The sequence below is a fragment of the Hermetia illucens genome, chromosome 4, assembly GCF_905115235.1.
Source record: "Hermetia illucens chromosome 4, iHerIll2.2.curated.20191125, whole genome shotgun sequence".
Lineage (NCBI taxonomy): Eukaryota > Metazoa > Arthropoda > Insecta > Diptera > Stratiomyidae > Hermetia > Hermetia illucens.
Window position 1 is genome coordinate 145,056,097 of NC_051852.1, and position 18,130 is coordinate 145,074,226.

Here is an 18,130-nt window from a genome sequence, read left to right on the forward strand (position 1 = left end):
ATCTTATTAGATTTACGTTTTTTTTTTTTCTGTTTTATAAAAATGAATATATAAATAAAAATATTTAAAATTCTTTATTTTTTTCACATTTTTCACATTGTATTAACTGGTTGGCCTTGGGATCCTCAAGAACAAAATAACCGCTAAAGTAAGAAATCTTAGTTTTAATTTTTCAAACTGAAGTGGGATAACAGTATTTCAATTATAAGATACTCTCATTTTTTTCTGGATTGACATTCGCCATGAAATTTTCCCTCTTATTGGAAGACTTGGTGATCTGAATGCTCCAGAAAAATATCAATTACGTTCAATCGAGAAATGAATCGCTCATTTTCGCGTATAAATGAATGACTTCTTAGGGTCCATTTTCTTTAAAAAAATTTAATTTTCACCACTGTTTTTGAGAACGGTAAATTCGGCGGTAGCAAATGGAATACTCTCTTTTTCTTAAGAAATTTTATTTTTGCTGTTGCTTTTCACGGAAATTAGTAATCCAAAAAATCGGATCGGAATTATTAGAACACGTTTATAATTAGCTTGTAAATGACATATATAGAAATAGCATAACGTAAAAATTATATTTCTCAAACCGCGGAATTGTCACTTTTAAAGAATAACGGCGATTGCAACAAATTTGCACGAATTTTTACTTTTCATTGATAAACAAGAAACAAAATTTCGTGCGAACCCTGGTTGCCATTAAATTCGACTAAACATGAAATTTAGTTCATCCATGTAGACATGAATGTGCTACAAGCATTGTATACAAAATATCTGAATCCTCTTTGGTGAGAGTTGATGTTAATACCCCGAAGATATTTCAGTAGACTTCCTATCCTTAGAGTACTATTAAAACAGTGAAGTAACCTTTATAACTACTTACATGCTCTAGAAATAATCGATAATTTAACTCTTTGTCGCTCCTTATACCCAAATGTCAATCATTAGTAATACAACTCCGTCCATTCGTTTGGTCAAATTCAGATTGCAGAAGTAAAGTCTTGTACAATTTGAACTTCTTGTCGACACGTGTAAATGTCTAAATCTAAAAAAAAACCTTCTGTATGTCTTCTAGGAAAGTTGATAATTATACTAATAATGAAATTCACCTAAAAACAATTGAAAACAAACAAAAATTTATTCGATTTTAACGAAAAAAAAAATAGTCAAAAACATCTCTAATATATATATTTAAAATATATATAAAAACAAAAAACATCCTATATATAATTTAGGTGTGTCGTGAATTCATGCGGGGTGCCTGTAAGCGAGCTGAATCCGAATGCCGTTTTGCTCATCCACAGGAGAGCGTAACAACACATGAAGACGGTTCCGTCACGGTGTGCATGGATGCCGTGAAGGGTAGATGCGCTCGTGATCCCTGTCGCTACTTCCATCCCCCCCTCCACCTTCAGGCGCAAATAAAAGCAGCGCAGTCACGCGCTACCGCGGTATGGCTAAAATTTTAATCACCTTAAACAAACATGTTTTCTTTCGTCCTATGTTGTTTCTATTTTATTATAATTAAAATAATCAATTGTCTCGATATTCTTTTGAAAAAAAAAAACATATTGATTTTCCTTATGTTGTTGTTGTGTTAATTTAATTTATTTTTCTTTTCAAACTTGAACAAATAAAATGGAGAAAATATAATGAAAGTGAAAAATTATGATATTTTCTTTTCTATCTACTCTTGAGCAAAATAATTTACCTTTCATTGTAAATTATTTGTTTTGACTAAAACTACAGCTTTTGATTCTTTTGCTTCTAATTAACACGTTTTTTGAATATTGCAAAACAAACTAGAGTTTATTTTTTTCTACAAATATGACTCTAACCAACACGGGGTCAACTACCCTAAAGCTTCTTATAATACAGCTAGGGAAAACTTCAGTGTGTTTGAATCAAGATGTCTTGGAAAAGATGACTTCTACTATCAAATAGAAAATTTTGTGCCAAAACAATTTCATTCCAGCATTTACATTTAAGAAAAACAAAACAGCGGCTGAATAGTTTTTAGCTCCTTGCTTTGATGCAACAAAGATCCCTAGTGCGGACGCAAGATACATTTTTGAGTGTAGCTCAATATATAAAGTAGTTAATTTGTTTTAGATATATAAACGTGTCTTTTGTCGAAATGAGCTAGCAAACTGTCATGCAGAATTTTCAAAAATCAAAACTTCCTTCAGAGAAATTGGCTTGGTGAAACTATCTCATTTCTGACAACGAAATGATACTGTGTTTTAGCAGAATTAGTGTTGCATTCGTTTATTGTTTAGTTGAGTAATGTTCCAACCTTCCTATCAAGTAAAAATGTAGTGAATTTAGAAAACGCTAGAATACTTTAGCAACATATTTCCACACTAGACTTTTATTTTTAGAAAACTAACAAATTTCATTTCTCTCCCCTACAACACAGTGCTTGGCAATACACTCAAACAACAACAGAGTAGATATCATATCGTTCAATGAAGTCAGTAAAATTAATTGACATAAAAGATTCTTCACAATAGAACAGATACAGCGTCAAACACAGTCAATTTCTATTTTATAGCGTCTATTAGCGTCTATTTTATAGCGTCTATTAGATAGCGTCTTAGTTTTGTTTTTTTTTGGTTTTCCAAAATTGAATCTTTTGTTTGTATGTTGAAAAGAAAGTTTCTTAGCAATGCAACAAATCCCTTTTAGTTTAGCTCTTCTTTTAGCTTACCCCGATGCAGCGTTATCCCGTACTATTCTATCTTTTTTGGTTTTTGGTTGTTGGAACCGAACTATTTCGTATAGAAATACTCAAAAACGAGTGAGATTTTGATATTGTGTTGATGTAAATGATGATATTAGCAATTTGTTTGAACCCGTATTTTTGAACTTCTTCTACCCCTTCTTTGCTGTGGCTGTCGCTAAAGATTTTACATATATGAATTTATAATTTCGATTTTCATTTGTTTTTCATTTTTCATAGAAAATGGAGAATTACATACGTAGTTTTTTCAGTCGTAATTTTAGCCCCGTCGATGTTTTCGAGGCATTTTCATCTAATTCGAATTCGTTGTCATACTTACATCTTCCTAATCATACCACTGTTGAGCTCTTCTACCAGGATTCGAAGAAAGGATCTTCTGCTTTGTATCTATATTTTGTACAAAGTAGACTCAAAAAGCAATCAATGATCGGAAATCAATGCAATATTTTCACTTCCGCTGCAACCATTTTTCCAAAGAGCTTTCCTATTTCCTTGCAATGGACCACCAATGCGTCAGATTGGGAGCCACAAATGTCATGTGTACATATAATAAAGTTCCCACAAAGGGGAATAAAGGCTACCCCATTAGGGAATATCGTTGAAAATATTTTATCCTCTATCTCTTGTTTCATTCTCTCTGTAAGCTCAAAGAAACAAGGGTCAGAGAAATATCCATCGCCGATTCGAAACCAGAAGAAAGGAGATTACCACTCACCGTCCTGCTGGTTACTAGAAGTCCTGGGTGCATTCACATGAATCATAGTACCAAGTAGCCACACTCTTGTTAAGTCCTGCCATCTAAAAGGGAAAATGCTTATGATACTCCCGTTGGTAGCTGCTTCCTCTATGCTATCAAAAAGAGTCATGTGCAAATAAGTTATAATCCTAGCCCTGCTTGCCTCCCTTGTTACGATGAAGCGAGCCAATTTCTAGGAGGAAAGTAATATTTTTCTCGCTGTGCATGAAGCCGAAAGTCTTACCCTTCGTCTCCTTGTTCACTGAAAATTATGCTATGGAAGCTAAGAGATTTTAACGTGCAAAAGTGATGACGACCAAAGGGACTCACTGTGGTCTGTAGCGAATAACGAGTACAAACTCGACAATTTATTAGAATTTATGACTGTACTCCTGAGGTATTAAGGCCAATTAAAAGTTTATATATTTTATATTTAAAAAGAAATGTTGTGGGGTAAAATGTGCTGAATATTGTAAGGACAAATGCCGAGTTATGATGGCCATCACAAAGTAGTAGGCATTTGAATTTAATGCGTTTTTGTAATTTCCAAGGATGCCGAAAATATCCATGCAAATTTATGCTGAGTAATAGTATTTCTGATTTATATGGATTCATTTGAAGGTTGATGGCAACTGGTAGTTCCCACGTGAGCTTATAAAGAAAGTAGTTGCAACTTCTTCTTTATATTTTTATTTATTACAAGTTGCAGGGAAATATTACTCCTTGACTGTTTTTTTACTACACAGCTTTAAGGTAGTCAACTCATTCGCCTTCGTGGGAAGAAATAGTTACATAGCATAACCAACAATCAAATTGCAGTTCTGTTTTAGCACGTGACCTTTTCACTGGTGTTTTCGCCTTTTAGTCACTACATATCTGCCGAAATATGGAAGAAACACTAATGCAGTTCTTCTGTACGAATGTCTGATACCAGAAAATTCCATGGCACATCACAGACTAGTTGTACTGAAATTTGGGAGCTTTCGAATAGCAGCGTTCATCCTTTTCTATGTGCAGTACAATAATAGCGGGCTGCGAATCATATCTAGTTCAGTGTTGTAATGGGCACCTAGCAATGTAGGTTTATCCCTAAGATCTACTTCGTTCTCGAATTGAATTTGTGGCCGCAATCAGACCGTCGCTATAATCACCATATTAATATCGGCCCATACTGAGTGCATGCACAGGTTTAGTGAGTGTTAGTCTATCTAATGTCTTCCACCCATCAAGCTCATAAACGTGCCATGTCCTAGCTAAAAGGAAGCTTACCTAAAACAATATCGCATTCCTTGATGAATAAGCAAATTTAACGGAAGTATAAGTGACCTGACCTTAGCTACTACTGTTCCATCTAATTTCCATTTCAGATATTCCACTTCCCTCTAACCATCTAATCGTAAACGGTCCTATGCTTTTCAAATGACAATCGGTGAGAACACAGGAGCATTCAGTAATAATTATTGAGCGTTGGTGTATTCCATGTTAGGGAGAGGAACATACTCAGAAAAGGCAATGTGCTGACAACTACAGAGCACGCCCCTACCTGGCGATATCATTGGACTCTTTTACTAAAGAAAGAGGATTCACACGTAATACTACATATTTGAATCTAATAGTCGTACCAAGATCTCCTTGCAAATCACTTCACTGGAAATTAAATCAGTTTCCGGAGGTCGTGGTTGACAAGAGTATCTGCTGTTTAATTATAATCCCACACCTCTGTCGCTATTAAGGGGTACGGCTTCTGAGTTGTGAAGCGCAACACCACGGAACTGAGAGCTCATCCTTTCTACTTTCTCTCAGAGTGCAAGCTCGATTTTCAAGGTACCAGATAATCTTCACCCTCTTTAATCTCTTGCTAACTAGGTTTTGATCGCCCTCCCCGATTACCTGAGGACGGTATCCCACAAATTATTTGTGAGATAAATCCCGAGCTAGTACCGCGTAGGCAGTTCACAAATGATCTAATCATTTCTTGCATTTTTATTTAACTCTACTGAGGGCGCATATCGACGGTATTGCCGATTGAAAGCGAGACGCCAACTTGTTGATATCAAGACCTGCGTTTCCCTCGCTAGAATGAGGAGATTGCTCTAGTACATGACCTACATAAATGGACCTACTAACCTACTATGGATGTCTGTGAGTAACTGCGCTCAATATTCACTTAGACACTTGGTGGCACACTCATAGAGTTTGAATATCATAGAAGACCAGTTGAGAGATTCAAATGCGTCTTCCAAGGACTTAATTTTGAGGGCAACGAACAGTGCAGATCATACATGATCAAAACGGTACCGATAGAGCTGCTTTCACCTCCAATCGTTGAATAACTATCTTCTTAGTTGACAAGTTAAACAGGTTATGCGTCACTTTGATATCACAGATTTTGAAACCATGAAAGTTATAAGGTAGCAAGGGTTATTCTTTAGATCCAATTCACTGAGTTCCTTGCGTGGTTGCAGCTATGACTTGAACAGTCCCAAAGGAAACTTGCTGGCTCTAGGTTTGGCAGTGCCCTTATAAGATGTGCCGAATTTTGTGTCGCGTCCCCCTATTGGCCAGGGCTCTTTGTAGGCTGCCGTGATGCTGTGCTCCTTTGTACGGGGCTCATTTGAGAGCTCATATATTCAGGTTCTATTGTAGAAAAGCAAAATTTTTCTCGGGTAAGTACATATAATAGCGAGCGCCATCTGAATTCGGCAGTCGATCATACTACTCCTCACAGGGATATGAACCGTGCTCGCCAAATGATTATCAAAAGTAGAACCCTGCTTAGCGATTCACCCTCTCCATATTTCTGTGCGTGAGGACCTCAGAGGAAAGGCATCTAAATTGTTCAATTCATCCTGACATTGATTCATTAGTTTGGATGGTTTTACCGCCAAATCTGGATGGATTTCAAGTTCCTCTAAAATTTTTCCCACTGATTTCTTCAAGATGACTTCCCCATATAGAACACTCCAAACGTATTCCTTGCTCATATTGTCGAAAGTTCAATAAAGGTCATGTGAAGCTTTCGTGGTCAATGCAAGACGATCCAGAACAGAAACAGATAGATCGGTTTGACGATTGACCTTTGAAGGTATTTTTTCATGTATAATCAGTTTTCTTTTAAGTTCATCTTTGTGATATAAACGAGCAATATCAAAATCAAGGTGGGCACTCTTCTTTTAAATCTGGCCAATTGTGCTCTATATCCCTTCATAGGAAAGTTGTGAGCTTGCCAAAGTAGGTTTTGGGCAACAGTTCCCCAAATATGCAGTAGAACTCCAAAAAACGTTCAGGGCGAAGGGATCGCCCTGGAAGTAGCGTGATTGAAAGTGGCTCCAGGTGGTAACTCATCCTTTATAAATAATTAACACGGCGTGGGTGCGATTTATATCCAAGGGAAAACGGTCTTATTTTCCGACCTATACACGGCTGAAGACAAATTTTTGTTGGGATTTGAGGGGTCCTGGATGTGCATCCATTTGAAATTGGGATAAAACACTTTCTTCCAGTTTTATGGACTACGGACCCCTTTTGGACTAGACACCAACAGTAACAAGTTTAATGCGAAAGTTTATAATTGACTTGCAGTATTGTTTCTAGCTCCATTCTTAATAGTTTTGACTTTTTACAGTGCGGAAAATATCCCTATTTGTGCCAACTTCTTCATTTCAGACCATCGTGGGCTTTCTTAAAATCAATCAAATTTCCGGTCCTTTTGGCTCTTCCACAGCAATATGGGCTTAGGTCCAGTTTTCAATTGCAGAAAATTAATCTGGAACACTGCCCTACAGGAGTTGTATGTCGCATTTATACGTGGGAGGGGCAATTTGATTTGCACGAGAAATAAAGGTGATTCTGATAGCGACGTAATCCTAATCAATCGTTTCTGGCTGGCTGATTATGGTATCGGCCTTCCTTGTGTAGCAAGATCGTTTTTCCATTGTTAAACAATATCCATATCGTGAAGCATAGAGACATGTCTTTTGCCCCTGCAATTGCAAGTAATACTTCATGTCCAGGCGAATGTTAACACCTCTCTTATTGCTTTTCAATACTTGCGAATTTACGTCTACTACCACTAGATTTAGAGGAGAGCAATATTTTCGAGAGTCCTACCATCTTACTTCGCACAGGGTCAGAATTCTAAGCTAAAATTTTCATTCTAAGTTGGAGGAAGTGTGCATTTTGGACACCGTCGATACCTGCGTAGAGCATTGCCAAAGCCAACCTTTCCACTCAGACCTTTTTCTAGCAGATTTTTTTCGCAATCATCCCACTCCCCTTTTCGCTCATATATTAAACGTCATGCAAGTCATATGCTCTGTTTAGATTGAACCGGACTTATACCCTTGGTAGACGAGTTGTACCCATGACATCGGCCAGAATTCTTAGCCGGACATGAGATAGGGATTGCGAAGCTGACGGCGTCCTCCGCACTCCTTACTTCCCTTAGGCTCGAATATCTTGTTCATAATGCTGTAATCCAATCTCAAGTTGGAGCAGACTGGCATTCTCAGCAATCTTAATACCTATGCAGTCAAAAACACGCATACCCTGAACATTAACCAGTATACGATAACCGAAGGTACTGTCAGAAACTCCCCCAAGTCTTGATTTCGAGCTTTGCAGATCTTTTCTTTTTTGCTCACTTCTCCAGCCTGATAGTTAGAAACGACGATGAAGGAAACGTCTCCCCTTCAAAATATCGATATAAGCAAAATGGAGAAATTTTTTTTTTCTTCGTAAAAAAAACATCCTTTCCGCATCAATAGTTAGAACCAATTAAGTATTGATAAATCCTCCGTCAATTTCCTCCATTCTCTCCATTTTGTTGATGTCTCCTGGAGCTGTCTAGCGTCCTAACCTATACTACTGCTCCGTCTGAGGCAAGATCTACCACGTCCTCCTTTTTATCATAAATATTACCCTCATGGATTTTCCGGGCTAGATCATTCTTACCCACATAGATTAAGTGGCCTGTCCAACACAACCGATTGAACCGAATTTTATTCAAAACCAGACGATCTGGGTATTGTTATAAATTTCATTATTAATTAGGCTACGAAGTCGTCCATCCTCCTCCAGGGCTCCAAAAATATATATATATGAAGGCAAGATCATTGTTTTGTACGGTAAGAGTTTGGACCCTGTGGTGAGACGTTTTAAGCGGAACAGAGTACGGGCGATGTTGAATAACCTCCCATTTGGATTCTTGGATAACGTCTTTAATGACTTGTCGTCGCCGCGAAACAGAATAACTTGGTTTTCTGGGTTAAATTATGCCAATTGAACGGGTTGAGTGGAGTTCAGTTATGTACAAGTCCTTCTTGACCGTCTCGTTCTTCCTGAATCTCTCGCAGGAATTCAACCAAATTCAGGTATTTTTTGGATGGAGGTCCATTTGGCACTAGGCTTCGATAAATGTGCCTTCTCCAATCATTCGCCTCTTCCCCTTTATTTTGAAATACCATTTCTTGACTGCGTGGAAATCCGTATAAAACAGGGTTTTAAACAAAAGCAAGACGAATTTATTCCCTAATTTTTAGCTGCCAGGATGCTAAGTTTGAATTATTTAACATAAGGCAACAATTTTTTATTTTCCAAAAAGCTCAACTGATATTCGTTTGGAGTTCTTTTAAAGTATTTCCTCCTCAGCTTATAATTTTCCACCATTGGAAATAATTTATCTCTCCCAGTAGCTAGCCGGATAAAAATTTTCCATTTGTTGCGTCACATAGTCAAATATCTTTCAAACTGCTCATATCATCCACGAATTTACAGTCGCCTTTACAAAATGTATGTACTAAGCCGAGTTGGTAATCAATTTGTTGAGCACGAGAAATTATCTCGCATAATCCTTCCATTGACTACATATACGTACTTCGAGCCTCTCACATGTCCTGGATGAAATGGGTTGTTTTATTGGAATTAATACTCCTGCCCGGCCCATCTCATCGAAAACTGGCTAACGAAAAAAATTATTTAAAATAGATCCTGCACACTGAAATGTATGGATAAAGCTGAAACTGGTCCCTACCATGACACGATGCGTGAAATAATAATTTTTTGTTACTTCTCAATTTATTTTATAGTGACTTTATTCGTTTTTTTATCCTCATAGAATGTATCTTTTTGTCCTCTATGGTTTTCATGTTTAAAAAAGATTTTTGTTGTCCAGACCCCGAGGATTTATGATCGTCGAACGTGAAAAATGAAAAATCATCTTCATTATTCGTGTCCCACCTTTTCAACACACCCAACTAGGAAAATTGGTCAAAAATCACAACGAGAAATATGAAAAAAAAGAAAACACAAAAAATATGGAGTTTAGTGATGTGCCATAACAATTAATAGGTTTGCTTTACGTGGAAAAGACAGAATGCGCGGCCACTGTGATATGGCAAAAACAAAATGTAATGAGTTTTTCAATGATAAAATTTAATGCAAATACGTTGCACCATATGCATGGCAATGTATGCTGACGTTGGTTTACGCGTGGATTGCGGTGCATCGGGGTGTATTTATTAAGCAAAAACCGATAAATATGAAAAGAGTTTTGCCCACAAATAATAATTATGGATATATTTGCATTTTTTTCTCGAATACTGCAGTTGATGATGATGATCGTGATGATGGGTAATGATAGACGAAACATTAATAAAAAATTATGTGAATTTAAATAACACCATGTGTATAGCCTATGGAAATTTCAAAACAAGTATCTGGCAAATGAATCATGAATAAAATAATAAATCTTTTTAATTCGCCATGTAATAATATTGGAAGTGTGTTACTTGTCAAGGAAAGATTGAATATCAATGAATATAAATATGAGAGAAGATTCATATATGAATGTGTGATTACATTAAAATGGGTTTTGTTGTATCTACGTGATTATTTATTTTGTTTATTAATATGTTTATGAAAATTGGATGGTTTTTATATATTTAGTTGATAGTTACCAATAATTTAAGGCAAATATCAATTTAAATAAATATAGGATACAAGCGGATTACTCAACTATAATAAATATTGACAATTAGTATTAAGCAAATCCAAATTGATCAAAGGAAGAAAGGTTCGTTCAAAATATTCTACTACAATATTTCAATAATTAATTAGAATATATTGCATATAAGAGTTTATATTTTATTTATTAGGAAAAGAGTCATTCGATAGGAATCAAAATTATACCGACAATTTAAACATTATTTTGAACCGGGTATCTTTTGTATGATGCTTTCAACTTACGTGAATAATTTTATGTTTATATTAAGTGAATATAGTGTCGCGCACTGGAACTGGAACTGCTTCTAAAAATAATAAAATTCTTACTTTTCATTAACTTAATTTCTTCCTCTTCAGAGCCCCAACACGGATATAAAAAGTAAAACTTCTGTTGTCATTTAAAAACTATTTTACAAAAAAATTCAAACATGCATTTTTGTCCCTCGTGTTATATAGGTTAGGTGATCTGTGTTAATATTTTTAAAAATATTCAGACCAAATATTCTTTTAAAAGTCCATCATTTGGTGTTTAGGAGGGTAGGTATTGTATACAATACCACAAAAGTGATATCACGTCAACGATCGCGATCTAAACCTCACCGAACTTCACAACATCACGTAACAGCACCGCATCAACGAAGAGTTGATGATATTAGTTTTTTGATAACTAATATTTTGTGATATCACCAAATATGACGCTTCTTCCTTTTTCAAATGACGGTGGCGGCTGTTGAGCCCCCAACCGATGTCAAATATCGCTTGCGAATCTGTTAGTATTGTGATTCCTTGTTCCCGAAATGATTTTGGGTTTTTATATTACTGCTATACAAAAGTCGAGCAAAGCAGTAGAAAATGAATATACTTCTATGTGAGGTAATGCTCGTTTGCAAGAATTGTGATTTCTTGTTACTTGAATGTGAGATATCTTACTATCGTATATGGGATCTTTTTACTTTTTTCATCAAAAGTTCTTTTCTCATGCCAAGTAACTTGCATTCAAGTACATTTTACGCTATGAATGTAATAAATGCAGTGCAAATATCACCCTTATGATAAGTAATATTTCATAATATCGGCTGCTGATTGTTATTATTTGAAGTTGGTGATATCTACGGTTGGAGCCATGAAAAATGATGTTTGTGATATTGTTTTGTAATATCAATTGTGTCCAAAAATGGTGTGATATCACATCACCTACTAAGCTGATATTTCGCACACCTCTAGTTCTATCGAGAAAAAAGCGCGCAAGAGAACTCATTGCCATCAACCAAGAAAATGTTAAATATTGACGAAAAAACTATTCATAATTCGGCTATGATGCGATTCTTTATAAACTGTATAAATGCGATCATAGAGCCTTAGTCAGCGCTTTTCTTTGATCCCAATACAACTTTCTGCTTGCAAGTGCACATTTTTTTCATACCATATACCAAAGAAGACGTCATACGGGAGATTTGTTTCCCGGTCCATTGTGTGAATTTACATGGTGGAAGAAAAGCATCGCACTTGTTCGACGTTCTTCAATCACTTGCGAGTGAACAGTTTTGCGCATCGTTTTGATCGTGTTGGTGGGATAGGAGATCATACACAAGAAAACCATCTGTGCGCCGCCGACACACCGACATATCAATACATGAACCACAACGCCACAGCTACCTCGAACCTAACCTGCATATATGGAATTATATTCTGTGCCGCCTAGAAACTCGATTTGCTCCTCTTGTATACAGTCTTCTTGCATATACCTAATAAGGTAGGTTTATGTAAGTTTTACAGTTTTTTTTGTATCTTTCAAAATAAAAAGCATCTGAAGTATATGCGTCAACGCTTTACGCTGTCGTCCATCTACTTTTCGTAAACTTGTAAAGGGGTCGTCTTCATTTTCCCCGCATAGTCCTCCTATTTTTCTCGTAGAGGGTATATTCAATTTTTTGGCCTGTTCTCTGCATTGTATGTTTTCAAACGCCTTAATATTAGCAGCGTACTTTATTTATTGATTCGCTATTCCGCTCGAAAGTTGCAGTTGTAGTTGGGGAGATAGGGTAGGTAAATTCATTTGCGCACAGTGGTTTGGACTCCTGCAACATTACGCCGCAGGACTACCAACTAAACACCGTCCTGTCATCAGAGATTTAGCCTGGAATCATTTGATACAATGTTTCGGGCTAGCTCTCCCGGCTTAGTAGCCTTCAAGTTAGGGAATTCCTTTCATCAACGGGAGGAGAAAGGTGTGTTCGGCATCTCCTGCCACTCAATTGCAGAACACACAATGAGGAGATCGTATTCCTTCAATCTTAACCAAGTAAGAGTTCTTCTTTTTCTTCAGCCGTTGTCCCGTTCACAACCGGGGTCAGCTCGTCGTGATCGGTTGCACCATTTGGCCCCATCAAATGCCTGATCTGGATGCAATCTCGAGGCTTTGAAATCTCACCATTCAGCGTATCAAGCCACCGTTGGTTTGGCATAAAGAGCGACAGGACAGATAACATTGCAGTAAATTTTAGATTTGAAATCTAAATTGTCAAAGAGTCGCGCAGTCTATCCACCTTTTGGCTCACTTTGTCAAGAGAGTTGCCATTCGATAAGTGGTAACCACCTCGCTTAAATCTTCGTGCTTGTGGCTGTAGATAGCTTTACATTCCTTAGTCAGCAGAGCAAGCGGGTCACTCCCACGAACACCATCACGAGCGGTTTTGAGGCAGAGTGACAAATAGGCACCACTCGGAAAGCTTACGATGCACTTCCTTGTCAAAGGGCATCAGCCCATATCCTCGCCCCGTAGAGCAGAACGGACTGCGTTTCTCCCATAAGAGGATGTCTCCTGATAGATACGGGGCCCCAACATTCGCCATTTGCCCACTCAAGGCTGAAATCTGTTGCAACCCTATCCGTGACTACTTTGGTTTGCTTGAGGAAACTCATCTTCGAGTCGAGCATTAAACCAAAGTGTTTAACCGCTGGTTTTGACTCTATGATTAAGATGACTATTTAGGTTTTTTCGAACGCAGGGCTGAAACCATGACCAGTCATTCATCCGCTGCTCGGTATTATTTGATTGACTGTTGACCAACTTTGGCGTACTTAAGTAGGAGATCGAGGCTTAGCTTTTTCAATTATAATTCAGTGTGTTGCCAATCGACGTATTTGTCAGACTACCTTGGATTTGTTGTATCGAGTGGAATGTGGAGTGCCGAAACATTGAACATTTTACAGAAGGCTTATGCTGATCAATTTTATCCAAAACATAAATATTTGACCAGTGAGGATTGCCTTGAAGTCCTTAATATCATCCCCATTCTAGTCGTCTGATAACATCTTCAGCTGACAAAAACGTTGGTACAGTATGTGGCGGCCAATATCCTCTAAATTGTAAATAGCGCGTTAGCCACGCCCCCACCACTCTTCTATGACAAGTGTTTATAGGGCGACTTATCCAGCCAGCCATTCCGGGGTAATGTATTCCACTGCATGGCGTCGCCATCAATGGAGTTATCGTCCATTGTTATATTGTAACCTATCTACTGCGACTTCCGTACTCCAATGAACACATCTACCTATGTCTGGCTCAGATATTCGTCTAAAATTTTCTCAGGTCAACATTCACTAATGAGATGATGTTGAGACAGGTGTTAACAAAGGCTTTGAGTTTTTGAGTAACAGTGGTTGTCGCTTTTCATGCGCTGCTCCCATTAAACATAATAGAGACAACATTTGCGGGGAGAAACCTCAACTTCTTTGGGATGCCCCTTCTGCACTCTAGATATACTTCGCTGTTGAAGGCCTTCCCGAAACTAATGAAGAACAGGTGAAGCGAGATCTGAACTCTACGTATTGCTCCAACACGATCCGCGGGGTGTTGATGTGGGCTATGCAGATGAATCTAGGGCAGAAATCAGCCTGCTCCCTGTCAGTCAATTTGTTGATGTGTTCTTTGATACGTTCTAGGATAATTTCAGCTGTTATTATCGGGATAGCAAAGAGCATGCAAACACCCCGCCAATTGACGGACCCAAATGGGATTTTGACAGTCACCTCCACCTTCTAGTGTCTCTCGGACTACCAGGTATTTCTGATGGGTATAAGTAGCAATTGTATCCAGACAGCAAGAATTGCGATGAATAGCTCTTCGGGGAGATCGTCAAGCCAAGCGGCCTTGCCGCGCTTCAGTGCATTTTTTTGTTTGGAGGAAACTTGTTAGATTGACAAATCATTTCATCCACAAGAGGTGAAACTTCACTTGATGGTATACAGTTGTCAACCGTAGTGACATGTTGCTTCCGCCACTTAAGCTCCTCGTTGTCCGAATGGGAAATCTACTGCAAACGTTGCTCGCTGGACTATCGAGATGCTTGCAAACACCGGCAAGTTCCGCTTCCTTGACTAACGCAATAACTAATTTCATTTAGTGTTGACGTATACTACGTCGTACTTTCCGAGATTTACCGCGGTACTGATCGGTACGTGAACTGGACACTTTTCATCAGTCAGTTAGGTCTATTGTTGTCTATTGTCTACTGGCTCCATAATAAAATAGTTGGAAATGATTGCCATCAGTCTAGAGTACCAAGTCCGTCAATTACTGTTAGCCGATGCAGTAGGTACTATTGCGCTTTCTAGTTTACGTACGAAATACTATTCTGCCCTTTTTTCAGCTGGAACATTCTTCATTTTTCTTTCGGGGATTTCGCTTCCTCAGAAGCTCAGGGGAAGTGGGAGGAGATGGAGGGGCCACTTGGGAGTTAATTTTTATTATCCATGAATACAATGTGTCTCTACCTACACTTTGACACATGCCCCGATGCTAGCTAGTTCGGGGCTGAAAGCGGAGCTTTTCACATTTTTACCCCTATGCGCATTTGTATGAAATTTCGAGTGCCGGAGGCTCGTTGTCTCTAAAATTCGCCCCGGAACTGGCTTTTATCACTATGCCGCGCAAAGAAAAGTAAAATAAATATCCAGTTCAACCGCGTGAATCTACCTGCTTCTAAATTCACATAACGCGGTCGAAAAGAGAAAAAAGTCCACGTGGAATGGTACTTCTACATTGATATTAGAAAGTATCCCATTAACGCTGCGGTTTTCGTCATCTCACATCCCTGTAGGATGCACCTGTGTACATTTTGACTCCTTACTCGCGCGCTTTGCAATTTACGTCAAAACTAATATCAGATTTGGAAAGTACTTATTGAAATCTTTCATTTCATACCCCATAGGTCCACCAAATTTCGTTCAGATCGGTTCAGTCGTTTTGGAAAAAAGTGCGTGTGACAGACAGACAGTGAATTGGTTTTAATGAGGTTTTGTTTTACACAAAACTTTAAAAAACATGCAATCACATTCCCGGGATTATAATTTATAATTTTGTTCGCTGGGTGGTGGGGTAGGGAGGCACCTCGTCTATACTATTACTCTTAATTAGATTCTTGGAACTGCATGCTGAGGCCATCTAACCTTTCCTAAGGAAGACAAGTTCGCTTATTGAGTTAGGCTTGGCCAAGTTTTTACGAAATTACTCCATAGTTCTTGTCTTGCAAAAACGCCCATCATTAAATGCTTTATATTATACCCTTACCAAGGGGCTATGCTATGCATACACATTTGCTCCAATGCGATTTTCGCGGCCATTTACTCTGGGTGATTCCGTTCTGAAAATTATTCGGTTTTTTAAATCCGGACATCTACACTAACAGCAAAATGAGGTAATGATAAAATAAATCTTCCAAGGTATTTCTAGTTAGTAAGTTATTATTTCTTGAAGGGCGAAGGGTGGTGAGTAGTAACAAACATAGATTATTTTGTTACTAAGCTGCCAAGCAATTGCTATATTCGCTTTTGCCATCAATTGAGGGTATTTACTGTCAGGAGTCATTCCCCAACTTCGTTAATACCAGCTTACACACGGAAAGTGAGCGGACGTCAGTTTTTTTAGTGATCGACATCAATGAAAAGCACTAGGAGCCAAGGGAACCAATTTTCAAATTTTCTAAATTGTGAACAACAGTGACAATTTATCAGATGTCACCTCGTGGATCCTTCCTTAAAGAGCGCTCCCAAGGCAATCGATGAAAGTAACCCAATCACCTGATACATCTAGAGCACAGCCTGAATTATGTTCAGGACACTGTTTACTCATATTTACACCGAACCTTCCGAATTTATTTGGAGAAAATCGTTATAACGGGTGCCCTGGAGTTGAATGCAACTTAGATGTTTAAAAGGTCCATAAAAGTGTTTATCTTGATGAAAAACCAATAAAAGCAAAAATTAGTCTATTATGTAATAGTTTCGAAAAATTCTTCTTTTTTAATTATGCTCGGATCAAAATTAATTGCCGGGATATACTATATTTTATAAAAGGCAACTTGTTCAGTACTTGTTGAGTGTCCTTACTGCTTCCTTTGATCAATTTCGATTCAAATATTATATACGGGCAGCGTCCAGCAACTTGTTGACATAAATGTGGCCAGTTCAGGAGGAAACTTTTCATCGCCGTAACTGCTAACAATAATGAAGTCTCATTTTCAGCAAGGGATGCAAACTGCTGAAACTTAACAAAGGAAATCACTCTCCGCTGCTACCTAAACTTTCAAAATAAAAGAAGCACCTTTTTCCCAAAATACAGAAAACATCCACCTACAATGTGCTTTTATACAATTATTTTTGTTATATTTGCCACTATATAGAACAAACTTGCTTTTTATTGTACTAAAGCGAAGGCTTCTCGTCATTTTAATTTCGCTTATTATATCAGTCACAAGTATTTTCCGTGTTTTATATGTAATAAGGCTTCTGTGATAGACAAAACGCAAAATAAATGAAATTAAATTCAATATTTAGTTATTGGCCGGGACTAATCAATCACTCACTATTAACAAAAAAATTAAATTTTCGAAACATTGCTATTAAAATTAAAAGCAAGTAACCATAAAATTTTTGTTCTCTAACTTGTACAGCGTGGCTTCCTTCCATTCTTTTTGTATTTATTTATTTCTTGTATTTCTATTGAAAACGAAAGGGCAATCAGTAGAAGAAAAATTAACAAAATTTATAAAATAAATTGATATTCCAAGTTTTAAAGTGTTGTGTCTCAAATTGCTTGCTTTTTCGTTTGCTCTTTCTTTCAACTTAAACAGAATTAGTGAAAAGCAATAAACCAAAAAACAAAAATTACATTAAAGCAAGTTATTGTCAAATGTCTGTTAGTCTAATTTCATTATTTTTATTCATTTTATTTCTATTCACCTGTTCGCCTGCTATCTTGCTTCGATGGATGGTCAACCACATAAATATAATAAAATATAAATGCAAAACGAAATTAAATCAAAATCGATATTGGACTATGCAAACTATTCACACATGTACACTTCGCATACCATATCATCACATTGTACAAAAATTTTACCAATTAAACAAAACAAAAAAAATGCTTGATTGCTTCACTGCGCTCTATAATATAAATTATTTATTTTATTCATACCGCAAAAAAAAATACCACACAAATCGGAAATGGACAAATTTTTTTTCTCAAAATTAAAAAAAAAATAATTTGCTCATGAAAATATACCAAAAAAACATAAAACTTTTGGAAAACTCAACACTTAATACCAACAAAATTTAAACAATTTGAAAAAATGCATTTGAAAAAATAA

General features: G+C 37.2%; 1 protein-coding gene across 21 annotated transcripts in view; it reads left to right on the forward strand.

Moving 5' to 3' along the window:
* Positions 1-18,130, forward strand: part of LOC119653550 (homeobox protein 5) — a 1,045,448-nt gene that overhangs the window by 971,595 nt on the left and 55,723 nt on the right. For 15 of the 21 annotated variants that reach the window (XM_038058245.1, XM_038058241.1, XM_038058239.1 and 12 more), the window contains one exon: positions 1,236-1,451. The exons of the other annotated variants lie outside the window; for them this stretch is intronic. In XM_038058245.1, the coding sequence (XP_037914173.1) occupies positions 1,236-1,451 (216 nt within the window). The remainder of the gene's footprint in view (positions 1-1,235; positions 1,452-18,130) is intronic. 21 annotated transcript variants of the gene reach the window in all.